The sequence below is a fragment of the Podarcis gaigeae genome, assembly GCF_964106915.1.
Source record: "Podarcis gaigeae genome assembly, chromosome: 9".
Lineage (NCBI taxonomy): Eukaryota > Metazoa > Chordata > Lepidosauria > Squamata > Lacertidae > Podarcis > Podarcis gaigeae.
Genome location: NC_139685.1, coordinates 54,210,109 through 54,231,669, shown reverse-complemented (window position 1 = coordinate 54,231,669; position 21,561 = coordinate 54,210,109). Strand labels below are relative to the sequence as shown.

Below are 21,561 nucleotides of genomic sequence, written 5' to 3'. Positions count from 1 at the left end.
TTAGCTCAAGAAGCTATCAAATAGTTTTGTTTTTTTCATTTGTTCTAATTATACAATTATCATGAACATTCATTATCCAATTTTACTTCGCAGTATTTTTCACCAAAAGCTTTAATACAATGCCAATATTTGACTTCTTCGTCCTTTTTTTTTTTTAAAAAAACAACTCACTCTGAATCCCATTTTAATGAAAAATGCCAGAAATATAAATATCATCTTCACAGGGAGTATATAATGAATATTCTAGTTTTTCAGCACATTAATTGGTAGCACTAAATGTTCCAGGCACTGTCTACAGGCATTGTAGCAGATGCTTGGTCCTCGAATTCTGATCCAAATTGAATTGACTCAAAAAATAAAGACAGCCAGGCTCATACCAAAAAATAAATAAAAAATGACAGGTGCTCTAACACATTATAATCTCGTTCCCACTTAGATGCAAACAATTAGATATAAGAGGGCTGTGTAGGACATTATATATTTAGATGTAGGCAGCTCAAATATAGGCAGTTGGAACACAACTTGTGCTAAATAAAGGGTAAATTACAATATTCTAGCAATGGTTCCAGGTACTTTAACTCCCCCACCTTCCTGTTTGGTGGCTATATTTATGAGGACTCAAGAATCAAATATTTGGCCCAATTTTTAGCTGCAGTTAATTTCTGGTACATACAACAGAAAATAAAGCACTAATATGCTGGCAGAAACAGTGAGAACAAGAAAACAGTATTTTAAGAATTGTTTGTTGTTGTTGTTGTTGTTGTTAAAATTAGTTAGCTACTTTATCTTGCCTAGGCAACCCAGAATGACAAATAAACAACCCCATATAGATACATTAAAACAGAGTGGAAAAGAAATACTTTTAAAAAATCCAACTTAACTTCCAAAAGGCCTCAGATAGTTAAAGGCAAAAGTCTTGTTTATAGAAGAAAGTTTTTGTCTGGCACCATGGTGGAAAACTAGTATCAAATTGACATTGTTACATCCAAACTAGGCCTTAGGGAATTTATATAGCATTTTTCAGTGTTCATAGCACTTTATTATCTGGTTGTAAACTTTACAACAATTCTGTAAACTAAGTTGTTTTCAGCATCCTTGTCCTATTGCTTATGTAGAGGCCAAGGCTAAGAAGGTCATAGCTTACTCTAAGCCCACTTGTGAGTTCATACCTGAGGTGAGATTTGAACTGGGGACTACCACAGTCATAGCTCAACTCCTTTGCTAATACATTCTACAGTACTTGCTGCATGATGTGCAAAGCATAATTGGCTCAATCTTTCATCTATTCAAATAAGAACTGATGTGATTATTTTTGCTCAGCTCTCTGTGTTTATTTTAAATTAACATCTAGGTCATTCTTTTAAAAAATTGTTTAAAAATGTCATCAGCTGCTGTTGAAAATAATTCTTGATTCCACAAGCATGTGAAAATTCAGTTTTTGCTTACTTATATACTCCTCCTGCAAATTAAGAAGATGGGTTTATTACTCTATTACACTCAAAATAGAGCAATATCAGACACATTTTAATTAAGCTCATTTAAAAAGTGCACATTGAATACAATTAAACACTAATTCTGCCCCTACTGCTCCATATTTGCTACCTTGATCTAGGCCTGGGCTAGTTCAGTGTACTGGAAGTATCTTTTTATTTGCTGAACCAGTCTCAATTTTAAAGCTAAAGAAACATTCTATATGGGTTCTAAAACCATGTTCCATTGTTTAGTACATTCCACCTCCCCATTAAAGATTTTTTCCAAAAGATGCATGAATGGAAGAATGGAATGGAAGATGGCTTGCATAACTATTTTTTTCTCTTTCAAGCTTCCAATAAACTTTTATAAACAATAGTTACAGTTTTAGTTCTGAGAAAGATCCCATTAGTCCTTCAGTGGGAGTGTTTCAGCATCTTCTAATCTGAATTTACTATTTTCACAGAAAATTCAAAAAGTAAAAACAAACAAACAAAAAACACCAATGAAAGATCCAGATTGTATGGGAGGAAAATATGGGGTTTTATTTTGAGGAGGATGACATTGTGTTGTTGCTGCAAAACATTTGCATGAAGGAGCAGCACAATGTTTATAACAAACTACAGGGTGGAAAGCACCCTGAGACTAATGACATTTTGTGTGGGTTTGGAAAAAATGACAAATTCTGGTTAGTTAAAAATAGAAGCAAAAGCTGCCTGTTTCCTCATGGCTGTGCTGAAGAAGTAGAGGGGAGAGGGAGCACACAAGACCAAGGCTCACACAGTCTCATAAAGGTGAACTACAGGTTGATGTTACATCTGAACAAATCCATTATGACAGCATTCTTCCTGTGGCTGAAGAATTCCTCTGACATATGGCTTCTTTTCCTTTTCTTCAGAGAGAAATGTCAGTGCATTAAATAGCTATTTAAAATTCTGCAAAAATTGTCCTATACTATTTTCTGGATAAGGGACGCGGGTGGTGCTGTGGGTTAAACCACAGAGCCTAGGACTTGCCGATCAGAAGGTTGGTGGTTCAAATCCCTGCAACGGGCTGAGCTCCCATTGCTCAGTCCCTGCTCCTGCCAACCTAGCAGTTCGAAAGCACGAAGTGCAAGTAGATAAATAGGTACCGCTCCAGCGGGAAGGTAAACGGCGTTTCTGTGTGCTGCTCTGGTTCGCCAGAAGCAGCTTAGTCATGCTGGCCACATGACCCGTAAGCTGTATGCCGGCTCCCTCGGCCAATAAAGTGAGATGAGTGCCGCAACCCCAGAGTTGGTCACAACTGGGCTTATGGTCAGGGGTCCCTTTACCTTTACCTATTTTCTGGATACAGCAGAATAATTTTGATCACTATAACTCATAACGAACAGGGTAATTCATTTTACAAATGTGCCTCCCCAAGTGATTTTTTCTTACAAATGTATTGCCCCATGAAATCTAATCTCTTTTTGTTTTCATGTTTCTATGCTCTCTGTTTTAGTTACAAAATCTGTAACGGAGGTAGAAAGAAGGTTAAAAAAATAGAAACTTCTGACGCATATTCATAGCCTCATAATGTAATGTGAACATCTTTGGGAAAGTGGGTATTACGTCCTTAACTTACCCTTGTAGAGAAAGAGAATCTCTCCTGTTGAGATAAAATCCTCTTATGAGACATTTATTTTTAGTACAGCTGAAAATAATGCCCTACAGCATAATGCAAAATAAAAGTTTGTAGAGTCCTAATAATTTTTATTCTTTTGTGATGCATTTTGAACTCTAAGAACAGAGACCTCCATAGAAATAATACTTCTATGGCATATTTCTATTACAGCTCAGGCCTAAAGCCCCGCTATAAAGTCTGATTACAGACTTGCAGCTGTCCTGTTGGGACAGTTAATAAGTTCATGCAAGCCTTTTGCATGCTTTAATTACATATGCTTTTAAAGGTAAAGCTGATGTGTTTGTGCTGGATATTAAAAGGGATGTGAAAACAGCATAGGACAGGGGTGCCCAAACTTTTTTCAAAGAGGGCCAGATTTGATGGAGTGAACATACATGAGGGCCAATCAAAGCTGTTGAGCTTTTTGTAGGATTGAAGCTTTTTTTAAAAAAAAAATTACCCCAGGACATATATTGCCATGGGGGCTGGATTAAATCAAACGGCGGGCCAGATTAGGCCCCCAAAACGAACTTTGGACATGCCTGGTATACGAAGTTTGAGTCCTTTCATTTCCATTCATTTGCTTTTATCACCTGATATGTCCTACGCTTCCTGTTCTCTTCACCGTTCTGAGTTTACTACCTTCAATTTCACAGCACTCTTTTATTGAATTACTAGGTCCATTCTACATTGATTCCACTAATACCTGGGAACTCCATAAAGCCTAGCTCTAAACTTTGTTGCCTGTGAAGCCTTTGGCCCAGCACCATAGTCCTTTAACTTTTAGTGCATCCTTTATTTTCCAATCTTTCCCTTCCCTGTTTCCTTCATCTTCCTCCTCACTGCCTAAATTTAGATCACAAGCATCTTGTTTGGGGCAGTGATATATCTTGGTTTTGTCACTCTGGAAAGCACTTTGAATGCTGATGACACTACATTTTTGCAGGCAAGGGAGAGGTCACAATATTGCATCTCTGTAAATATTAGAACTGTTGAGAAAATCTAAAGATCTACTGGTCAGCTAGTTTCACTTCCCCAAGGGGTCTTTTGACTTGAACAGCAGCCCTCCATAGCAAACTGCCCTTTTAAAAGTAGTTTGGTAGGGAGCATGATTATTTGTTTTTCAGAGTAGAAGATGTGGCAAGTCAAACTGGAGTCACAACAATTCCTAAGTAGTAATTTGGACCTCAGAAACTATCTAGAGTTCTATTGTTTGGAATCAGTTAATTCAAAAGTAGCTTTTATACAAGTATATTCATTTATAATATCTGGTTATTCAGCTTTTTTTCCTTTTCTTTAGCAAGCACAATTATGCTATAATGTCACTGAATGGATGTCAGTAATAAGACTTTTTTAGTGCTTTGTTAGGTCTATAATAAGCACAAAAAAGTAACCGTAGATGGGTTTGACAGTAAATGTGAGGCTTGCATAATGACAACAATCACTGTATTTAGCAAAGGGGGGAAACCACCTACAAAGAGCAATCTGATTGATTATATTGATCCTCAAATGCATAATTACTTTTTGAACCACTAGTTAAAACAATGAGCATTTATCACCAGCAGGCAACTCCATTACACCAGAGCTGCCTCCTGTGCCCTATGTTGTCATTAATTGTTGCATCATGTGAATAGTAGCGACACATTAAGATATGCCACCTGGGGCATTTTGATGGTTTTCTCTCCTTACTTAAAAAAGTATTCGGCATGGAGATGCTGTTTGAATTATTTGGACAAAATTAAGAATGTAATTAAATATAGCAAATATATAAAAGAAAAGTAAGATTTAATTTTAGCCTTAATATTTTGAACTCCATTCTGTAGGGTGATATGTATAATGCAAAATTTTGTAAATGGCAAGTGTTCTGAGGGACAGATTTAGCTGCGACTCCTTGGTGTGGTTTCTTTTTTGAGAACGGGAGATTTTGGAAAGGACCATGATTATCACAGTACTAATGAGTAGCTCTCCACTTTTTGGTGTGGGAGGCTTTTACATATTACACCCACCAACAAGATCTTCATATCCTTATGATGGGGCTTTGTGCTACTGTGGTACCTTGGGTTAAGTACTTAATTCTTTCCAGAGATCTGTTCTTAACCTGAAACTGTTCTTAACCTGAAGACTACTTTAGCTAATGGAGCCTCCTCCTGCCGCCTCGCCACTGGAATACAATTTCTGTTCTCATCCTGAAGCAAAGTTCTTAACCCGAGGTAATATTTCCGGGTTAGCGGAGTCTGTAACCTGAAGCGTATGTAACCCGAAGTGTATGTAACCCAAGGTACCACTGTATACGATTATCCTAGTGATATTTGCCAAAGAGAATACATGTGCTATTCAGAGCAAGGAGAATCACGTAATCGCTGCTGTTTGCTGGCTGTTCCCTACTTGGCTGCAGTAGAAATTCCTATTAGAGTCATCAAATTTCATTAGGATGTTTTTCTATGCCATAGCTTCTAAATTGAGTGGAAAAGAAATGCTGTCAATATCTCAAATGGGTCATGTCTATAATTGTGAAGTAACAGACAGAAATAAAAACCACAGGACATAGTGTAAATATTTTCTTTATGTTTCTGGTGATTATCATATATCATATTTCAGTAGGGACTACAAAAAGTAAAAATATAGCTAATGAAGATTATTTGCGCTTCAGTCTTAACCACACTTACCCAGAAGTAAGTGCTGCTGTATTTAAGAAAGCTTGTTCACAATAAGTGTGTTTAGGTTTGTAGCATTACTAAACATGCATTTCCAGACTGTAGAGTCCACTGACATGAGTTCCAGTGAAGGAATAAGCTCCCCTCCAAAAAACCCCGCACATTGCAGGCACGCCACATCGCCCAATCCAAACTGAGACCATGGGGGCGAGGGCAGCAAGAGTTATGTCCCACTAGCCTCTCAGATCTGATCTGGATCAGGGACTCGGTCAAGCAGTTTGTGAAATAAAATGCTTGAACTCAGGGGCTAAGCCATGGCTGAGAATTACTTACTTACAGCTTAAAAGATAAAGGTAAAGGCACCCGTGACCATTAAGTCCAGTAGCGGACGACTCTGGGGTTGCGGCGCTCATCTCGCTTTACTGGCCAAGGGAGCCGACGTTTGTCCGCAGTTTTTCCAGGTCATGTGGCAAGCATGACTAAGCTGCTTCTGGCGAACCAGAGCAGCACACGAAACGCTGTTTACCTTCCCACCAGAGCGGTACCTATTTATCTACTTGCACTTTGATGTGCTTTCGAGCTGCTAGGTTGGCAGGAGCAGGGAGAGAACAACGGGAGCTCACCCTGTCGCGGGGATTTGAACTGCCAACCTTCTGATCGGCAAGCCCTAGGCTCTGTAGTTTAGACCACAGCGCCACCCGCGTCCCTTTTACTTACAGCTTACCCTGAGATTAATATCATGTAAAACTTAACAGCTCCATAAAGGATGGGATTCGACCGGTTAAGGGAGCACCTCTGATTGAATTACAGTTGTGTTAAAATGGTTTCTTATAGATGGTAAATGATCAGGTCATTTACAGCATGTGCAGGGCCGCTGAGAGGAGAATACAGAGGCTACTGATGTCCTTGGCTCACAGATAGCAGGAGGCCCTGACTCTGAGATTTCTTTTTCTTTTTTTAAGTAAGTGAATGCACCTCATGAAACTGAAGATACAAGGCAAAATGTACATCTAAGCAGTATCTGTGAGAAGAGGAGCCAGCCTGTCTACTCCTACCTTTCAGTGTTTTTAACTAATGAATGTTAGCTAATGAACTTTAATCAAAGTTAAAGCTTTGATTAATGAGTGAATTGTTTGCATGTCAGGTGATAGGAATCCTTCAGGTCCTACAGAGCTTGCTATTGTGTTTCCTACTTGTAGTCCTTAGAATCTTCATAATCCTAAAGACCAGATTTCCCATTGTCTCCTATTGCCCTTCCTTTCTTCCCAGCAACTAGGATACACTTTACTGTGGCGGGTTCATCTGAGTTCAGACACTCACTAGAAGTTATGTTGTGCAAATGCACAGTAAGTGTGGGTAAATGTTAAAGAACCCCCACTCCCTGCAATTGGCAAATGCAAAAGGTGAAAATTTTGCAGATAAGCTTAGCCATGACTCCTGCTGTGCAGGAGCTGAAGTCCAGGCACAAATTATCTTTAATGGGTCTTACTCCCTGGGAAGTTAAAGTGGGTACATGAATGCAGTAATTAGTCCTAAACAAATTTGGTTGAAACCTTGGAGTTAAGCTAATTTGCATGATGATGGTAAATAAAAACATGACTCTTTATAATACAAAGATGTATCACTGGTTAAAGGAAGCAAAACTTGATACAACCATTTTATACACCCTTCCGTATTGTTTAAGGATTGAGGGGTTGGTCTGGATGATTCCTGTGGGTCCGCACTAAGCTTCTAGTTTTGTATCTGCAAGGCTGTACTCTGTAGTAGAAGGTACTGTTGAACTTTGCTAATGTAATGGGCCTGGCTAAGTCAGTTAGGAATCCATTTACATGTTTAAATAATTGGTCAGATACATATGTGTTGCTATGGCAACAACTGGCTGATAATGCTCTTCCAGTATGTTGTAGGCCTTCCCTGACCTGGCTGTTGGCCATGTCATCTTGTAGGTAGGAGAACAATAGTCTAGCCTTTCTTTCAGTCTGCTTGAGAGCTGGGAAGACACACTTTCAATTTGCAAAGCTTACTCATTAAAATTCTAGGAATTTCATAAAATCATTTTACTCTTATTAATATTCTACTCAAAACTATCTCTTGTGATCCACTGCATTGTATGAATTGAATCCAGAGAAAGGCAGAGAGGAGTTGCTTTGGCACACTCTCCAAAGAATCTGAATCTTATGCTCACATATTTCAGTTCCAATTATGGAATTGTCTCTGTTGTATTGTTTTATACAGTTTTTGAAGTAAACCACTTGGAGGCCTACTGGCAAAGGGAGATATATAGAGCTCATGAATAAATAAAATACACATAAATATTAAACCATTTGTACTAGTAGTGGTCCAGAATGTTATGGCCTTGCACCGAGTACAACAATGACTTGTAAGAGTTAATTGGCTGCTGTGCTACGATCAGCACAATTTTAGAATCAATCAAATGCTGAACACATGTTGTAGCCAATACTATTGGCTCATTTTGTTGAAAAGTCACATACTATAAGCTTCTATGCTTTATTTTAGAATCCCGCCATTTCTGTGGTTTTTCTTGAGGCCATGATTTTATGGTGCCCATGGGCTGGCTGCCTGCAGTTAAATAAAAGCAATAAATAAATAAATATATTTTATCCCTTTCCTCATCAGTGCTTATAAAATTTTATTGCCAGTTTTACATTCCATTTTCCTACATAGAAAGCAGTCTAGTAATGAATTCTCCTAGTGAACACCAAATTACCTTAAATGCTATGAAAAAGATATCAAGGGGATACTGAGCTATAAAAGGCTATGTGGAGTTACTAAATCATTACCAAAGAGCCAAAGCGTTCATATTTCAGTGGCTTGTTCATGCAGCAGTTTGAAAACACGTATCCTATTGCAGCATTCACCTAGTGTCCTCCAGAAGTTTTGGGCTCTACCATCTTCCAAATGGGAGTCAGTAGATCAAAACATCTGGAGAAGAAGCACCAAATGGGTACAGACTATTATACGGCACACCTTGTTAATTAAAACAGCAGAACTTTATATTTGTTGGTTTTCTTTTCCATTCTGCTTCATTTTACTTGGGAAATGGCAGCTGAGCTTTACTTTTTAATATCCATGTTTTGATGTCATAATTCCTTAGGCCCTCAGTGAAATTATTATTTTTTGTGTTTGTGTTTCCTCCTAGAATGGCTTCACTCCTTTATACATGGCAGCTCAAGAGAACCACATCGAAGTAGTGAAATATCTTCTTGAAAATGGAGCCAACCAGAGCACTGCTACTGAGGTACAGTACTTTGATCTTTTATTTACAAGTCTTTCTATAACCTTTTTCTTTTTCTTTTATAAAACCGTGAAGATGAATCTACATGGTACACACTTCTGTTTCTTAGTTTGGCCTGACTTATCTTAAGAGCAGCCTCAAATGCTGTCAGCGGGAGGGAGGGGCTGCTTAATCCTTTCTTTCTTGCCCTTCACTTGCTCAAAATGATTATTACCTCAGGCTGTTCCCTCCTCTGCAAGGGGAAAGATGTGCTTTCCCTCAACCGTTGAGATAACAGCTGGCGGAGGGGCATTCTGAGCACACATAATGCAATAAGGGAAAGGGTTGTGCAGCATCTTCTGCCCTCTTCCATTCCCAACGGGAGAGTTCAAGCTGCTTTTCAGTTAAAAGAGCCATCACAGGAAAGAAATAGCTCACTGTGTGTAACCTGTAGTCTGGCCCTCAGGTCCTAGGAAACTTCAAACACATTGTTTCCACACCTTGACTCCAGCCAGTTCCTTAATCTCCAGTCTTCTTAGAGGGCCCTGTTATTCCTTCTCTCCCTATAGAACTATTTTCATCATTTACCAAATGAGATCCCTCTTTGGGGCATATCATCAATAAAGTTACAATATGTTTCTCTTTCACTTTCTGATCATCATGAAGCTTTATCAGGAAAAGTTTGTGAATAAGGAGCATGTTGAGAGCAAGGAAGAAGTCAAGCAGAGCTGAAAAGGGTGGTGGTATGGACAGAGTTATAGAGCCTAGGAAGAAGTCACAAAGTACAGTCAACTAACTCCACTGATGTCTCCCAGACTTGGTTACGTTTCTCACTTTTTGCAGAGGCACAGCTCTAATTTAATGATTCCTGGCTACTATTTGTGCTTACAGAGGGCTTAGTTTTAATGTATATAGATTGCATAACATATATGGTGTTAACATGGCGTAATGTCACTTGTTCCTAACTGTTCAGGGTGTCACATATTCACGCTATTAGTACCAATTATCACCCAGAGATGATTTCTTCTTGTGGTCTCCCATTTGAAGAGTATTTATTGGTTTAAAACATGTAGCTCATTCTTCATTGTAACAACAATCACAGAGATGAGTTCATAAATAATTTTAAAAATATAACACTTGAAAGCAAATAACATTTTAATTATTATTATAGTCTTAGTAACCAGCAACACAGTAATTCACTAAGGAGGTCCCAGCGTTAATGCTCAGCACATGCCTCAAAAGTTTTAAGTAGGTGCTGCTAATTACTCAGGGCCCACCCTATACCAGTCACTATAATTTCTTTTTAATGTTTTTAATATTGAATTTCAAATCATTGTAATGTGTATGGGGCCCTGCTGATGAAGGGTGGATAATAAATTTAACTAGTAGTAATATTAGTAGTAAGAGGGAAGGGAGTTCCATACCTTGAGTACCACCACCAAAAAGGCCCTCCCTTCAGGTTATGACAAGGTAACTGCAAGGATATTTTGAGTAGAGTAGCCTTTGAAGACCATCAGCTCGTACAGAATTCAGTGGCCCGCCTCTTCAGCAGGGCTGCATTAGCAGAAGAACGTAATCTCAGAAGACCCTTGCTGGATCTGACTGGGAGTATTTGAATAAGTTGTCTCCTGGAAGCCGACAGCCCTTACCGCTTGTTCCTCATAAATAGTATTCAGTGGTCTACTTCCTCTGAACATTGAGGCTTAGTTTAGCTAGTGCTCTGATATCTGCACTGGATTCCCGTTGTCTTCCAGGCTCCTTGTAAGGCACAGGGGCACCTATAAGACCTAACCCACGCTGGCTCAGCATACCCATAACTCTAACCTACCACATATTCCTTCAAAAGTTACAACCGTTAACTTAAGTTCTCTCCTCCGCCCCCTACTATTATGGTGTTATAATGTTTGCCGCAGAAGTAAAAACTTAGAAAGTGTTGATCTATGGACAAATCTGCATATTTTCATTAAAGCTCTTCCACTTTTAGCAACCGTGAAAAGTGGTCCCTTATCAGTCCCTGCATTTGTCACCCTCCTCGGCATGGAGTTAACCCACCCCAGGGTATTCAGAATGGTATGACATTTATTAGCATTGCACTCCAGCCAAGCCTGCCTTTGTTAACAGCTGTTTTCTCTATCCTTTCATTCAGCGGATACTATTGCATTTGATGGTGGTTCCTAAAATAATGCTTTCTGTTGCTGGGATGGGCCAGGATCAGGTTACTGTTGCAGCTTTGCTAGAGTATGAAATCCTGTGTGGTTGCTAAGCAACAAGGCAGAAACAGCATTTGTAAATGAGTCACTGGCTGATCTTGAAACCCCCAGTTCTCTGCTGTTGTTGTTTAATAATCTACAGTAGATTCCACCTCCCCCCCCCAAAAAAACTAATTCATTTCTCTTAAGAATAATATGATATTGGAGATGTGAGCATACTCTCCTAGGATTAGCTGTTGTGGAGTACTGTTTTAAGACCAAGCTAGTGCTTGAAGCATGGGACGCAGGTGGCGCTGTGGGTTAAAGCCTCAGCACCTAGGACTTGCCGATCGAAAGGTCGGCGGTTCGAATCCCTGCGGCGGGGTGCGCTCCCGCTGCTTGGTCCCAGCGCCTGCCAACCTAGCAGTTCAAAAGCACCCCTGGGTGCAAGTAGATAAATAGGGACCGCTTACCAGCGGGAAGGTAAACGGCGTTTCCGTGTGCGGCTCTGGCTCGCCAGAGCAGCGATGTCACGCTGGCCACGTGACCCGGAAGTGTCTCCGGACAGCGCTGGCCCCTGGCCTCTTGAGTGAGATGGGCGCACAACTCCAGAGTCTGTCAAGACTGGCCCGTACGGGCAGGGGTACCTTTACCTTTACCTTTAGTGCTTGAAGCAAGGGACACGGGTGGCGCTGTGGGTTAAACCACAGAGCCTAGGACTTGCTGATCAGAAGGTCGGTGGTTTGAATCCCCATGACGGGGTGAGCTCCCGCTGCTTGGTCCCTGCTCCTGCCAACCCAGCAGTTCGAAAGCACGTCCAAGTGCAAGTAGATAAATAGGTACCACTCCGTCGGGAAGGTAAACGGCGTTTCCGTGCGCTGCTCTGGTTCACCAGAAGCGGCTTAGTCATGCTGGCCACATGACCCAGAAGCTGTACGCCGGCTCCCTCGGCCAATAAAGCGAGATGAGGCTGCAACCCCAGAGTCGGGCACGACTGGAACTAATGGTCAGGGCTGTCTTTATCTTTACCTTAGTTCTTGAAGCACAGTGAGGTGCCCTCTCACATCTTTGCAGGTGGATCTAAAACAATCCTTCTTTTCAGCCAGCACAACTGAGTCTCACCTATTTTGAAAAGACACCTCCTTCTTTTCTCCTACTGGTCTAACCAAAGGATAGGCTTTCTATAACTTTACCTCAAATAGCTAACACTACATTGACAACACTAGATAGCAACCATACAGGCTGCAGTCCAGGAATTCATCATTCCTTCTGTATGCCCAGGGGGATTTTGGACTTTAATCCCAAACAGTCCTCCTTCAATTGTATTGCAAGCTGCTTTTGGAATTTGAGCGCACATAGTGAAAATAGCCTTATACTGAGTCAGGTGATTAGTCTGTCTAGTTAAGCAATGTATATGTTGACCAGCCGTAGTTCTACAGGGTTTCATAAAGAGAGCTTTCTCAGTTCTACCTGGGGACTGAAGGTTGAATCTTTTGCATGCAAAACATGTGTTTTTAGCATGATCAGTTATGCATTGTGAAAGAAAGGATTTGCATTAAGAAAAGGAGAACAGAAGAGTACATTTTGCATATGGTAATTTATACATATAGATGCAAATTTAGAAATAATCACTATAATTTAAACAGAAATACAGGACATCTCACCCTAATAGGGAAGACACCAGGGGACTTGTGTGCCTGCTCAGTCTGCTGATCAGGTGTTACTAACTGTTGATGGACAACTTTAGTGCCCTGTTGATGTGTATGCTCTCCCTTTTTGTGACTCCTTACGACTAGACAGCCCTCAGACAAAGAGCTCCTTCAAATAGAGGCCTGCTCTCTGTAAAAAAGGACGCCCTGTGTGGTTTACCACTGAGCTGTGGCACATAAGCCTTTACACAAGGGTTCCTCTATCCCAGTCCTAACACAAACATAGGCACCTGCCTTATAGTGGGTTAGACCAATGGTCCATATGCATAGACTGGCAGCAGCTCTCCAGCTCTCTTTCAGCCTTACCTGGAGATGCCAGAGGACCTTGGATGTGAAAAGCAGATGTTTTACTACAGAGTTCTTTCTCTTCCCCAAAGGTCAGGCTTTTAACTTTCTGTTCAAGGCCTCCAGGAAAATGCACCAAATCTCTGAATGTGAGACAAGAAGGAAAGGGACTGGTTCTCTGGACCATCTTTGTGCTTATTTCTGATTCTTGACTTGGGCTTTTTCTGTTGGCTCCATCTCCATGTCTCTTGACCTGGAGCATACTGCCTTATTCTAGTCTGCCAAGCACTCATCTGTTCTGCCCTCTGTTCAACCAGGCAACACCCTTTGAGCTCCAAGGCTCAGTCTTCCACCTGAAGGTCTGAAATTCAACTGTCCCTTCCACATGTTTAAACAAGTGTTCTAGATTGGGGCTAGCAGAAACATTTTCCTGCATCTTCCCCTGAACTGATACAAACTTTTTTCCAACTTCGTTTGCCCAGCTTAAATTATAAAGGGGAAGAAATAAGACTTGCATAGCATGCCATTTCACAACCAAATATTATTATTGCATATGTGTCACAACCTGAAGTGTCCGTAACCTGAGGTATGACTGTACATAATAGTTGATTGGTGACTTTCAATTAATATAAAAAAGCTAAATTATAATCATCATCAGTAACTAACAATAAAAAACCACCAGCATAAAAAAAACCCCCAAAGAGCACCAGCAACATTCAACTGTCAGTGGTATATTGGCCAAATAACTCATCACTGTAACATCACCCTTGAAAATTCCACCTATGTTTTTAACATTATTTTTGAACAGACGTGAAATTCAGTGGTTGATGGGTTGCCAGAGTTTAATATATCGCAAGGTGGCTAATAAAATGTTGCGTGTTGAAGTACAACACACCTCTTTGTGGGAGCTCTTTATATTGGTTCTGGCTTCATGCGGAATGTTTTATTTTCTGCTGCAACAGGACGGCTTCACTCCATTGGCGGTTGCATTGCAGCAAGGACACAATCAGGCAGTAGCCATCCTTCTAGAAAATGACACTAAAGGGAAAGTCCGGTTGCCGGCATTGCACATTGCTGCCAGGAAAGATGACACCAAATCAGCTGCTCTTCTGCTCCAGAATGATCACAATGCTGATGTTCAGTCTAAGGTAAACATACGCTTGCTTCCCCCTCCTTGTTCTCCAGTATTGGTAATCGTACTAAAAATTGGGATGTCCAGGGCCTGTTTTGTCCTTTATGCAGGACAAATGCAGATTTATCACTGAGAAGAAGCGACAGTCTTTAGTAGCTCCTTAAACAATTTAGATGTTTTTCTGCATTCACATGTTGCACTTTTTAAGTGTACATATAAAACATCTTACATGGTAACCAAAAAAGAAACTTATACTTTTGTTAAGTGGCCCTAAGAGATTCCTGTCAGTTCCATTACTTTAAAAAGATCAATGCAAATAATAATGCTCCTCTTCTAGTAGTTGCTGAAACTTGTATCTGCAATAAAAGCTTTATTGTTTAGTGTATGACAAAACTGCAGGAGGAAACGGGCTAAATTTTCAAAGGCACAAAAATCGCTCTTCAGTTTCTAAGTTTTTCTTTTGCTGACTTTGTAAGGGTGTTTGACAGTTTTTGCATTTGAATATGTAGTCCAATTAACACACAGTTAATATCAAATCCAGTCTTTGTAAATCTGACAATCTGTTGTGGGGAAGGGGGAAGCTAAAGCAGTGTTGCTGTTGAGTGGGAAACTGGTTTGTGGCCCAGGAGAATGTGGGTTGCATACAGTTGAATCGAATGTTAGCTCAGGCTTTCTCCCATAACAACAAAATAATTCATTTCAGCGAACAATTTAGGCCTCTGTCTTTCTGCCAATCTGTAATATCTTTCCTCTTTTTTCCAAAACATGCTGCAACAGATGATGGTGAATAGGACAACTGAGGTACCAAAAACAACAGTTTTGTTAATCTACTCCCCCCCTCCCCCAGATAATTGCTGCGTTTTCCTGTCATATACAGTTAAAACTGTACCAAATGTCATTTCTAAATGTGCACCGATGACAAAAATGTATATTTTTTCCTCTGCTTTGATGTTTTTTCTTCCCTTGTTCTTTTGAGATGGCGGAGATTGTTTTTAGATAACAAGAACTGGGAATTAGAAATGGGAGTAGGCCTATGGGGATAATTTGAAATACAGAGTAATTGCATGTAATATAAGGCCATGACTCCATTAATGTTAATCTGCAGCATGGTTCCTGTGGGTAGTTGTTGGTTATTGATAAATGAAGAGATCCCAGTGGGAACCCCCTCAAAGGTATTGAGGTAAAATGTTTCTTTTAATTTTATGACAGGCATTTATGGAGGTTTTAAATGAAGAGTAGCCTCAAATCTGTCACTGGGAGATTGTGTATAGTTTAATATTTTCTACTGTAGCTGTTATACTGTACCATTATTCTAATACGCTTTGGTGAAAAAACATTAATCTTCTAACCAAAGCAATACTTAAATTTGCCATGGAAATGAATTGGCAAGTGTCTCCATTTGGTCTCAAGAACCATCTGGGTTTTGTGATCATATGCTATCAAAACTTTGAAGGGTTTTATGAGGGCTTTTAAGGAATGATTAGGAAACCCAGACAGAATAGGCCTCTTTGCAAGGAGACCATGGTAAGGGGAGGGGACTTGTGCCAGGTGAAAGCTTGCCTCATTGTTAGTTAGGTCAAATGAGCTGGGGAAGTCCAGATGGTGAAGTGACTCTTCTGAGCATGCTCAGAAGCATCGTTTCTTGCTAGAATCAAGGGATTTGTAGTTTTCCTTGGTAGAAGACCCAGAGAAGGTTGCTTTGTTGTTGTCTGCATTAATAAAAATGGAAAAACCTGAGATATTAAACTGGAAAATAGTGCTTTTGGTTACCTGTTGCAGGAAGTAGTAACATTAACTTTTCTGTTTATAATAATAGGTTGGCACAGGGGAAAAATGCTTTGGGTTAATGTTTCTCTAGCTTTAAAAAGTTTAATGCTTCCTTATGTAAAAATTGGTGCATTCTGATTAAGACTGTTTCTTTTTTGCAGAGTGGATTCACACCTTTGCACATAGCAGCACACTATGGAAATGTTAATGTAGCAACACTTCTGCTCAACCGAGGAGCTGTTGTAGACTTCACAGCAAGGGTATGGATGCTTTACTTTTTTGTGCGTTGAGAGAACAATGAAAGGAGGGAGGTCAATGATTGATTCTGTGAACTTTCTTTAAATGTCCAAATTAAAACAAAACAAAACAAAATTTACAAGCCTGTTTTGAAAAATTATGAAAAGTAAATGATTCTTACATTTATTCTTGCAACAAATAAGCCATTTTTTCCAAAGTATCAGACTGTAATAAATTATCTTTACACAATACACTTATAGGTAGAGGGAAAGAATGTAAATTCCATGCACATGCTTCAGAACACATTAATTGAATTATTAATATAACTTCTGGCATACTTAAAAAAAACTGTGTTGTAGCAAATACCTTATGCTCATTACCCTGTTCACATATGTACTTTGCACACAACAAGCTCCAACTCTTTAATATTCTCTAATGCTTAAGATATGTGGTATATATTGTTCACATGGGAGTTCAGTTACTAGCCATATGCAAATAGAAGCAGGCTTCTGCACACATATTTCTACGCTTCCTTAATAACTTGCTTGTTCATACGAATGTCCTACTTGAATTCTGTAGGTAACACTGAAGGCCCTGCTCTGTGTCACTTGCCATCAAGTATACAATAGGTTGCCAGGAACAGAGCCTTTTCTACTGTGGCACCTGCTTTATGGAATGTTTTAATTTATTTATGGGATTTGTACCGCACCCTTCCTCTAGAAGGGATCCTTCTGGCTCCTTCTCTACTTGCTTTACAACAGGCAGTGGAAAGTACTTTTACAGTGTGAGTGTGCCTTTTAATTCCACAACAGTGCCATCTTATACATGTCCGCTCAAAAGCAAGTCCCACTGAGTTCTCAATGGGGCTTACTTCCAGGAAACAATGTATAGGCTTCTATCCCAAATTAAATGTACATGGTAACATGCTTATGTGGGCTTTTAAACTTTCACTGGATGTTGATGATTAAAAAGGGTTGTTTTGTTTTGACAAATTTTGTCGGTCACTTTGAGTATCTTTTAAGTGGGAAATCAATATCACCATCATCAAAAAGAAATAAATCAGTGTCAGGCAATTGGTCCTCTCCCTAAGCCAATTCCCCATTCTTTCCCTGCACTCCTCACCAGCCTTGCTCTGTGCCTACCTGGGTGTTTTCACCTGGCTGGATTGTGTCCTTATTTGTAATAATGCTTCTTGCTTGCTGGATGGAGAGGCGTGGGTGTACAAAAATCCCTGGTTTTTGCATGTCTGTAATTCAGCCTACCTTGCCAAGGTAAGAGTCACATCCATTGCTACACCCACTTTTGCCTTTAGCTCTGCCTGTCACTGGCATGTGGATCTCAGAAGGTTCCCCTCAAGAGAATGTGGTCCTCAAACTGAAAAAAAGATTCCCCACACCTACTCTACAGGTGTCCTGTTCATGTTTCCTCCCTGCATCCCAGCTGCTGGGACTATGTACACATCACAGCTGTTCAGGACAAGGAGATGTATTTAAGCTACAGTCCTGGGAGGAAATCCCACTGATCTTACTTCTGAGTAGGCATGCATAGAATTGAGCTATTAGTTAGAATTGTTCCCCCATCTTGCCTCTGAGCAGCTGAAAGCTTGATTGCCAATTGCCTGAAAGGGCTATATATGGTCAGCCTTGGCTGCTGCGTGCCCAAATGAATAAGGTTTTAAGGTTTGCCTTTTCTTAATATTTTATTTATTTACATGGTTTCTATCTTACACCTTCAACAGTGTGTTCCTAGGATGACTAACAATTTAGCAAGAAGCAATTAAGATACAATTTAAAAAATAGAAGACAGAAAATACAAAAAACCCACCATACAACAAAATGTAGAAAATAATAAAATAATGTGTACAAACTAAACATCTGCATCTTAATACATTTCTGTGGATTGCTTTTCCTGTTTTGTACCAAGAGACTTAACCCACAGCTGAAATATGTGCAATGACAATTGGAAAAAATGAAGGATGAGACGAAACCTTCCAACCTAATTAGGACCTTTTTAATGCTGATATTTGTTACAATAATAGGCTTCACTGTGTCTTAGCTAATGTGCTATGATTGTTGCTGTATATTTAAGCACACCAGTATGTTATGAATATTGATTTATTTGTCTTGCATACAGTGTGAATGTGATGTTCGATGTTTGGTAAATGTTTTTGTTGCTGCTTAGTAAATCAGTGAAGAACCTCCTGAAGATAACAAAATACCCTTTAAAAGTACACATTTGAAATTATGTAGGCATATTACTCTCATGAGATTTTTGTGCATACATCAACAGGAACATTTGGACCTGCGCTATTGCATTCAAATTAAGTAATTATACTGATTAACAATTGAAATTTCATTAGTTACTAAATGAAGATAAGTGAAGTCTTCCATACAAAATTACCGCCCCTTCCCAGTTCTCATGAATTAGAACTGTTGTAGTAAACTTCTATTTATTCAAACAAAATGTTAAAACATAACAAAGATCAGATTTTTTTCTACATAGCTATAAAAAATGCATATATTTTAGTTCTATTTAACAGCATTTGCAAATTATTGCTATGAATATTTTTCTCAAGATAGGACAGTGCTAACTGTTTTCTGTATGCTGTGATGCATCTTCTATACTGTATCATGTCAAAACGCAAAGCCATCCCCATTGAACCTCTTCAAGTCCATCATGCTTTTTGTTTGTTCTTTTCATGGTGTAGAATGGAATCACCCCACTGCATGTGGCTTCCAAAAGGGGAAACACAAACATGGTGAAGCTCTTGTTGGATCGTGGAGGGCAGATCGATGCCAAAACCAGGGTGAGTGTTTCTATTCCCTGAATGTCATCCTGCACCTCCTTCCCCCCTTTTGTTTCTTTGTTGGTTTATGGCAGGGATCAGAAATATGAACAGCAATATGCATTCCTTTAGAGATAGCCATTAAGGAAGCCATTGTTTGCATTCAAGTCTTGAGTCCAAAGTTTTTGTTCTATGACTGAAAGGAGAATTTCCATTCATGGAAGAGGTTGTTTTACTCATGAAAGGAGTAACTCTATGAATGGTAATTCCTTCTGTCCATGGAGCAAAAACTTTGGATACTGAACGCTCTTGCTTCACATTTGCCACTTTACTTAAGTGACGCCTCAAAAATTTATTCAGTGCCATGTGATCTTACAGAGGAAGCTGTCCACTCTTGTTGAACTTCTCAGTGAAACTTCCAAGAGCTCCTAGAATTAAATTATAGACTGTTAACAAGTCAAGCAAGATATGATTGCAGGACCAGGCATCGGACTTCCCATACACCATCCCATATAAATAAGAGACCAGTAAGACTGGTTTTGGGTCAAAACAGGCCACAACTTCATTGAATACAGATGGAAGACGTTCGGCTTGGGCATATGGCAATCTAAATACTTCCGGCCCGCCCACCAGAAGTGACATGTGGTCAACCCAGGTGGGGGTTCCTTAGACTTAACATCAAAAAGGGTGACCCCCGCAGGGACTGCTGTCTGAGAGAGTACCTGTAGCCCTGGCCCAGGGGCAGGCAGAGACTACAACCTCCCCTCCGTCCAAAACAAAGGATTGCCCCAATGCCCAACCAGTTGTGACAATTGCTATGAAGTAGGCAAAACCCACCAGGTGAGAGCCAATTAGTCCGGTGGGCAAATTCTTACCTGGCCCCATAAAGAACAGCAACCACTGTAGCCACAGCAAAGTCATTGGTTAGCAGCGTAAGCCATGGGTGGGTGGACAAGGAAACCCGGCGCAGGAACAAACAGGCTGTGCCCCAGGTGTAGACTGCTTAAATGGGCAAGAGGCGACTCCGCCTACTGGCACAGCCCAGGTCCCAGCCTGTACCCCCATTTGCCAAAGCAGGGTGAAGGCTAGGATCTGGTTCCTGATAGGTGGCAGGGGCTTATGCCCTCCTCCCACCAGGAAGGGCACTGCAGATTGAATTTCTCCGTCGGGGCCCCAGTGAAGCCTCCTCCGTCCTGCAGTGCTGCAGCACCAAAAGGCGTGAGCGGACTTGTCCTAAAAGTAATTGAGAAACCACAAGCAGAATGCTAATCTTGAATTCAACAGATATAATTTATTTTGGTTTTAAGATTTATTTAGAAGTAAAAGAGAAAGACCTTAGAGCTGAAAAATGGTCCGTGGCCCTGGCAAATAATTGCTGGTTGGAGTATTGGACACTGTGTTTGCATACTAGTCTAGAAAAACAAACAGTTGTGTACTGCAGAGAGAGAGAGAGAGAGAGAGAGAGAGAGAGAGAGAGAGAGAAAGAGAGAGAGAGATTCATTTATGTATGGAAGGTAGGCGAGCGCAAGCAAGTGTCCTTTTTGATTAATGAAGTTTCAGTTCTGGGACAGAGTTACAGACAAAAGTATTTTAGACTCACAGTTTAGGCACCTATTCTATCCAAGCATGAAAGCACAATGTGATTGTTCTGGTCACACTTTAATTTATTATACATTATTCCCTATCTTTTGAACATGCTATATTGCTATACTGGCTAGATCAAAGTGCAGCCTTGCAATAGGCGATCTGTACAGGACCACCTCCAGTTTCTCACAAAGAATCTAATTTTAAAAGTCTTTCATTGTTTGGCTTATCACCCCTGTCAGCTGGGAGTGTCGCTCAAAGCTGCTAGCACACAGACACCCACACAGAACCTAGCGAGTATCCCAAAGCACTGGCACCCTCATTTGCACAGGTTTAGCACTGTCCTTTCTCTTCGTTCTCAAGGACACTGCTGACAGCTTCTCAGTGTGGGAGATTCCAGAGCTTTGTGGTTTTGTTTGTCAGTGTCGCACTATTGTGTGGTGTCCTTGTGTCAGGCTTTGATCCGTTTATGTTCTCTTTGTTTTACCTTTGCTCTGTCTGCTTAGCTATGGCCATAACTAAATAGAGCAATAAAAAACAAAATAGGAATGATGTGACACTTGCCAGTTTTCAAGGATACAGTGAGTCTAACTTCGCCATTTGTCAATTGAAGAAGTGAATAGAAAAGCATATTTATATCCCAGTGATTTAGCGATTTGTAGCCCACTCCAAAGGGTGGCGCTGTGGTTTACCACAGAGCCTAGGACTTGCCGATCCGAAGGTCGGCGGTTCGAATCCCCGTGACGGGGTGACCTCCCGTTACTCGGTCCCTACTCCTGCCAACCTAGCAGTTCAAAAGCACGTCAAAGTGCAAGTAGATAAATAGGTAAACGGGAAGGTAAACGGTGTTTCCGTGTGCTGCTCTGGTTC

The 21,561-nt window shown here is 40.3% G+C and overlaps 1 protein-coding gene across 43 annotated transcripts in view; it reads left to right on the top strand.

Annotated features, from left to right (window-relative positions):
• Window positions 1-21,561, top strand: part of ANK2 (ankyrin 2) — a gene marked incomplete at its 3' end in the record, with an annotated part of 316,224 nt that overhangs the window by 201,021 nt on the left and 93,642 nt on the right. For 31 of the 43 annotated variants that reach the window (XM_083756174.1, XM_083756178.1, XM_083756187.1 and 28 more), the window contains 5 exons: window positions 8,929-9,027; window positions 14,149-14,334; window positions 15,096-15,119; window positions 16,247-16,345; window positions 19,030-19,128. In XM_083756174.1, the coding sequence (XP_083612300.1) occupies window positions 8,929-9,027; window positions 14,149-14,334; window positions 15,096-15,119; window positions 16,247-16,345; window positions 19,030-19,128 (507 nt within the window). The remainder of the gene's footprint in view (window positions 1-8,928; window positions 9,028-14,148; window positions 14,335-15,095; window positions 15,120-16,246; window positions 16,346-19,029; window positions 19,129-21,561) is intronic. The other 12 variants (XM_083756190.1, XM_083756194.1, XM_083756196.1 and 9 more) reach the window with 1 other exon arrangement.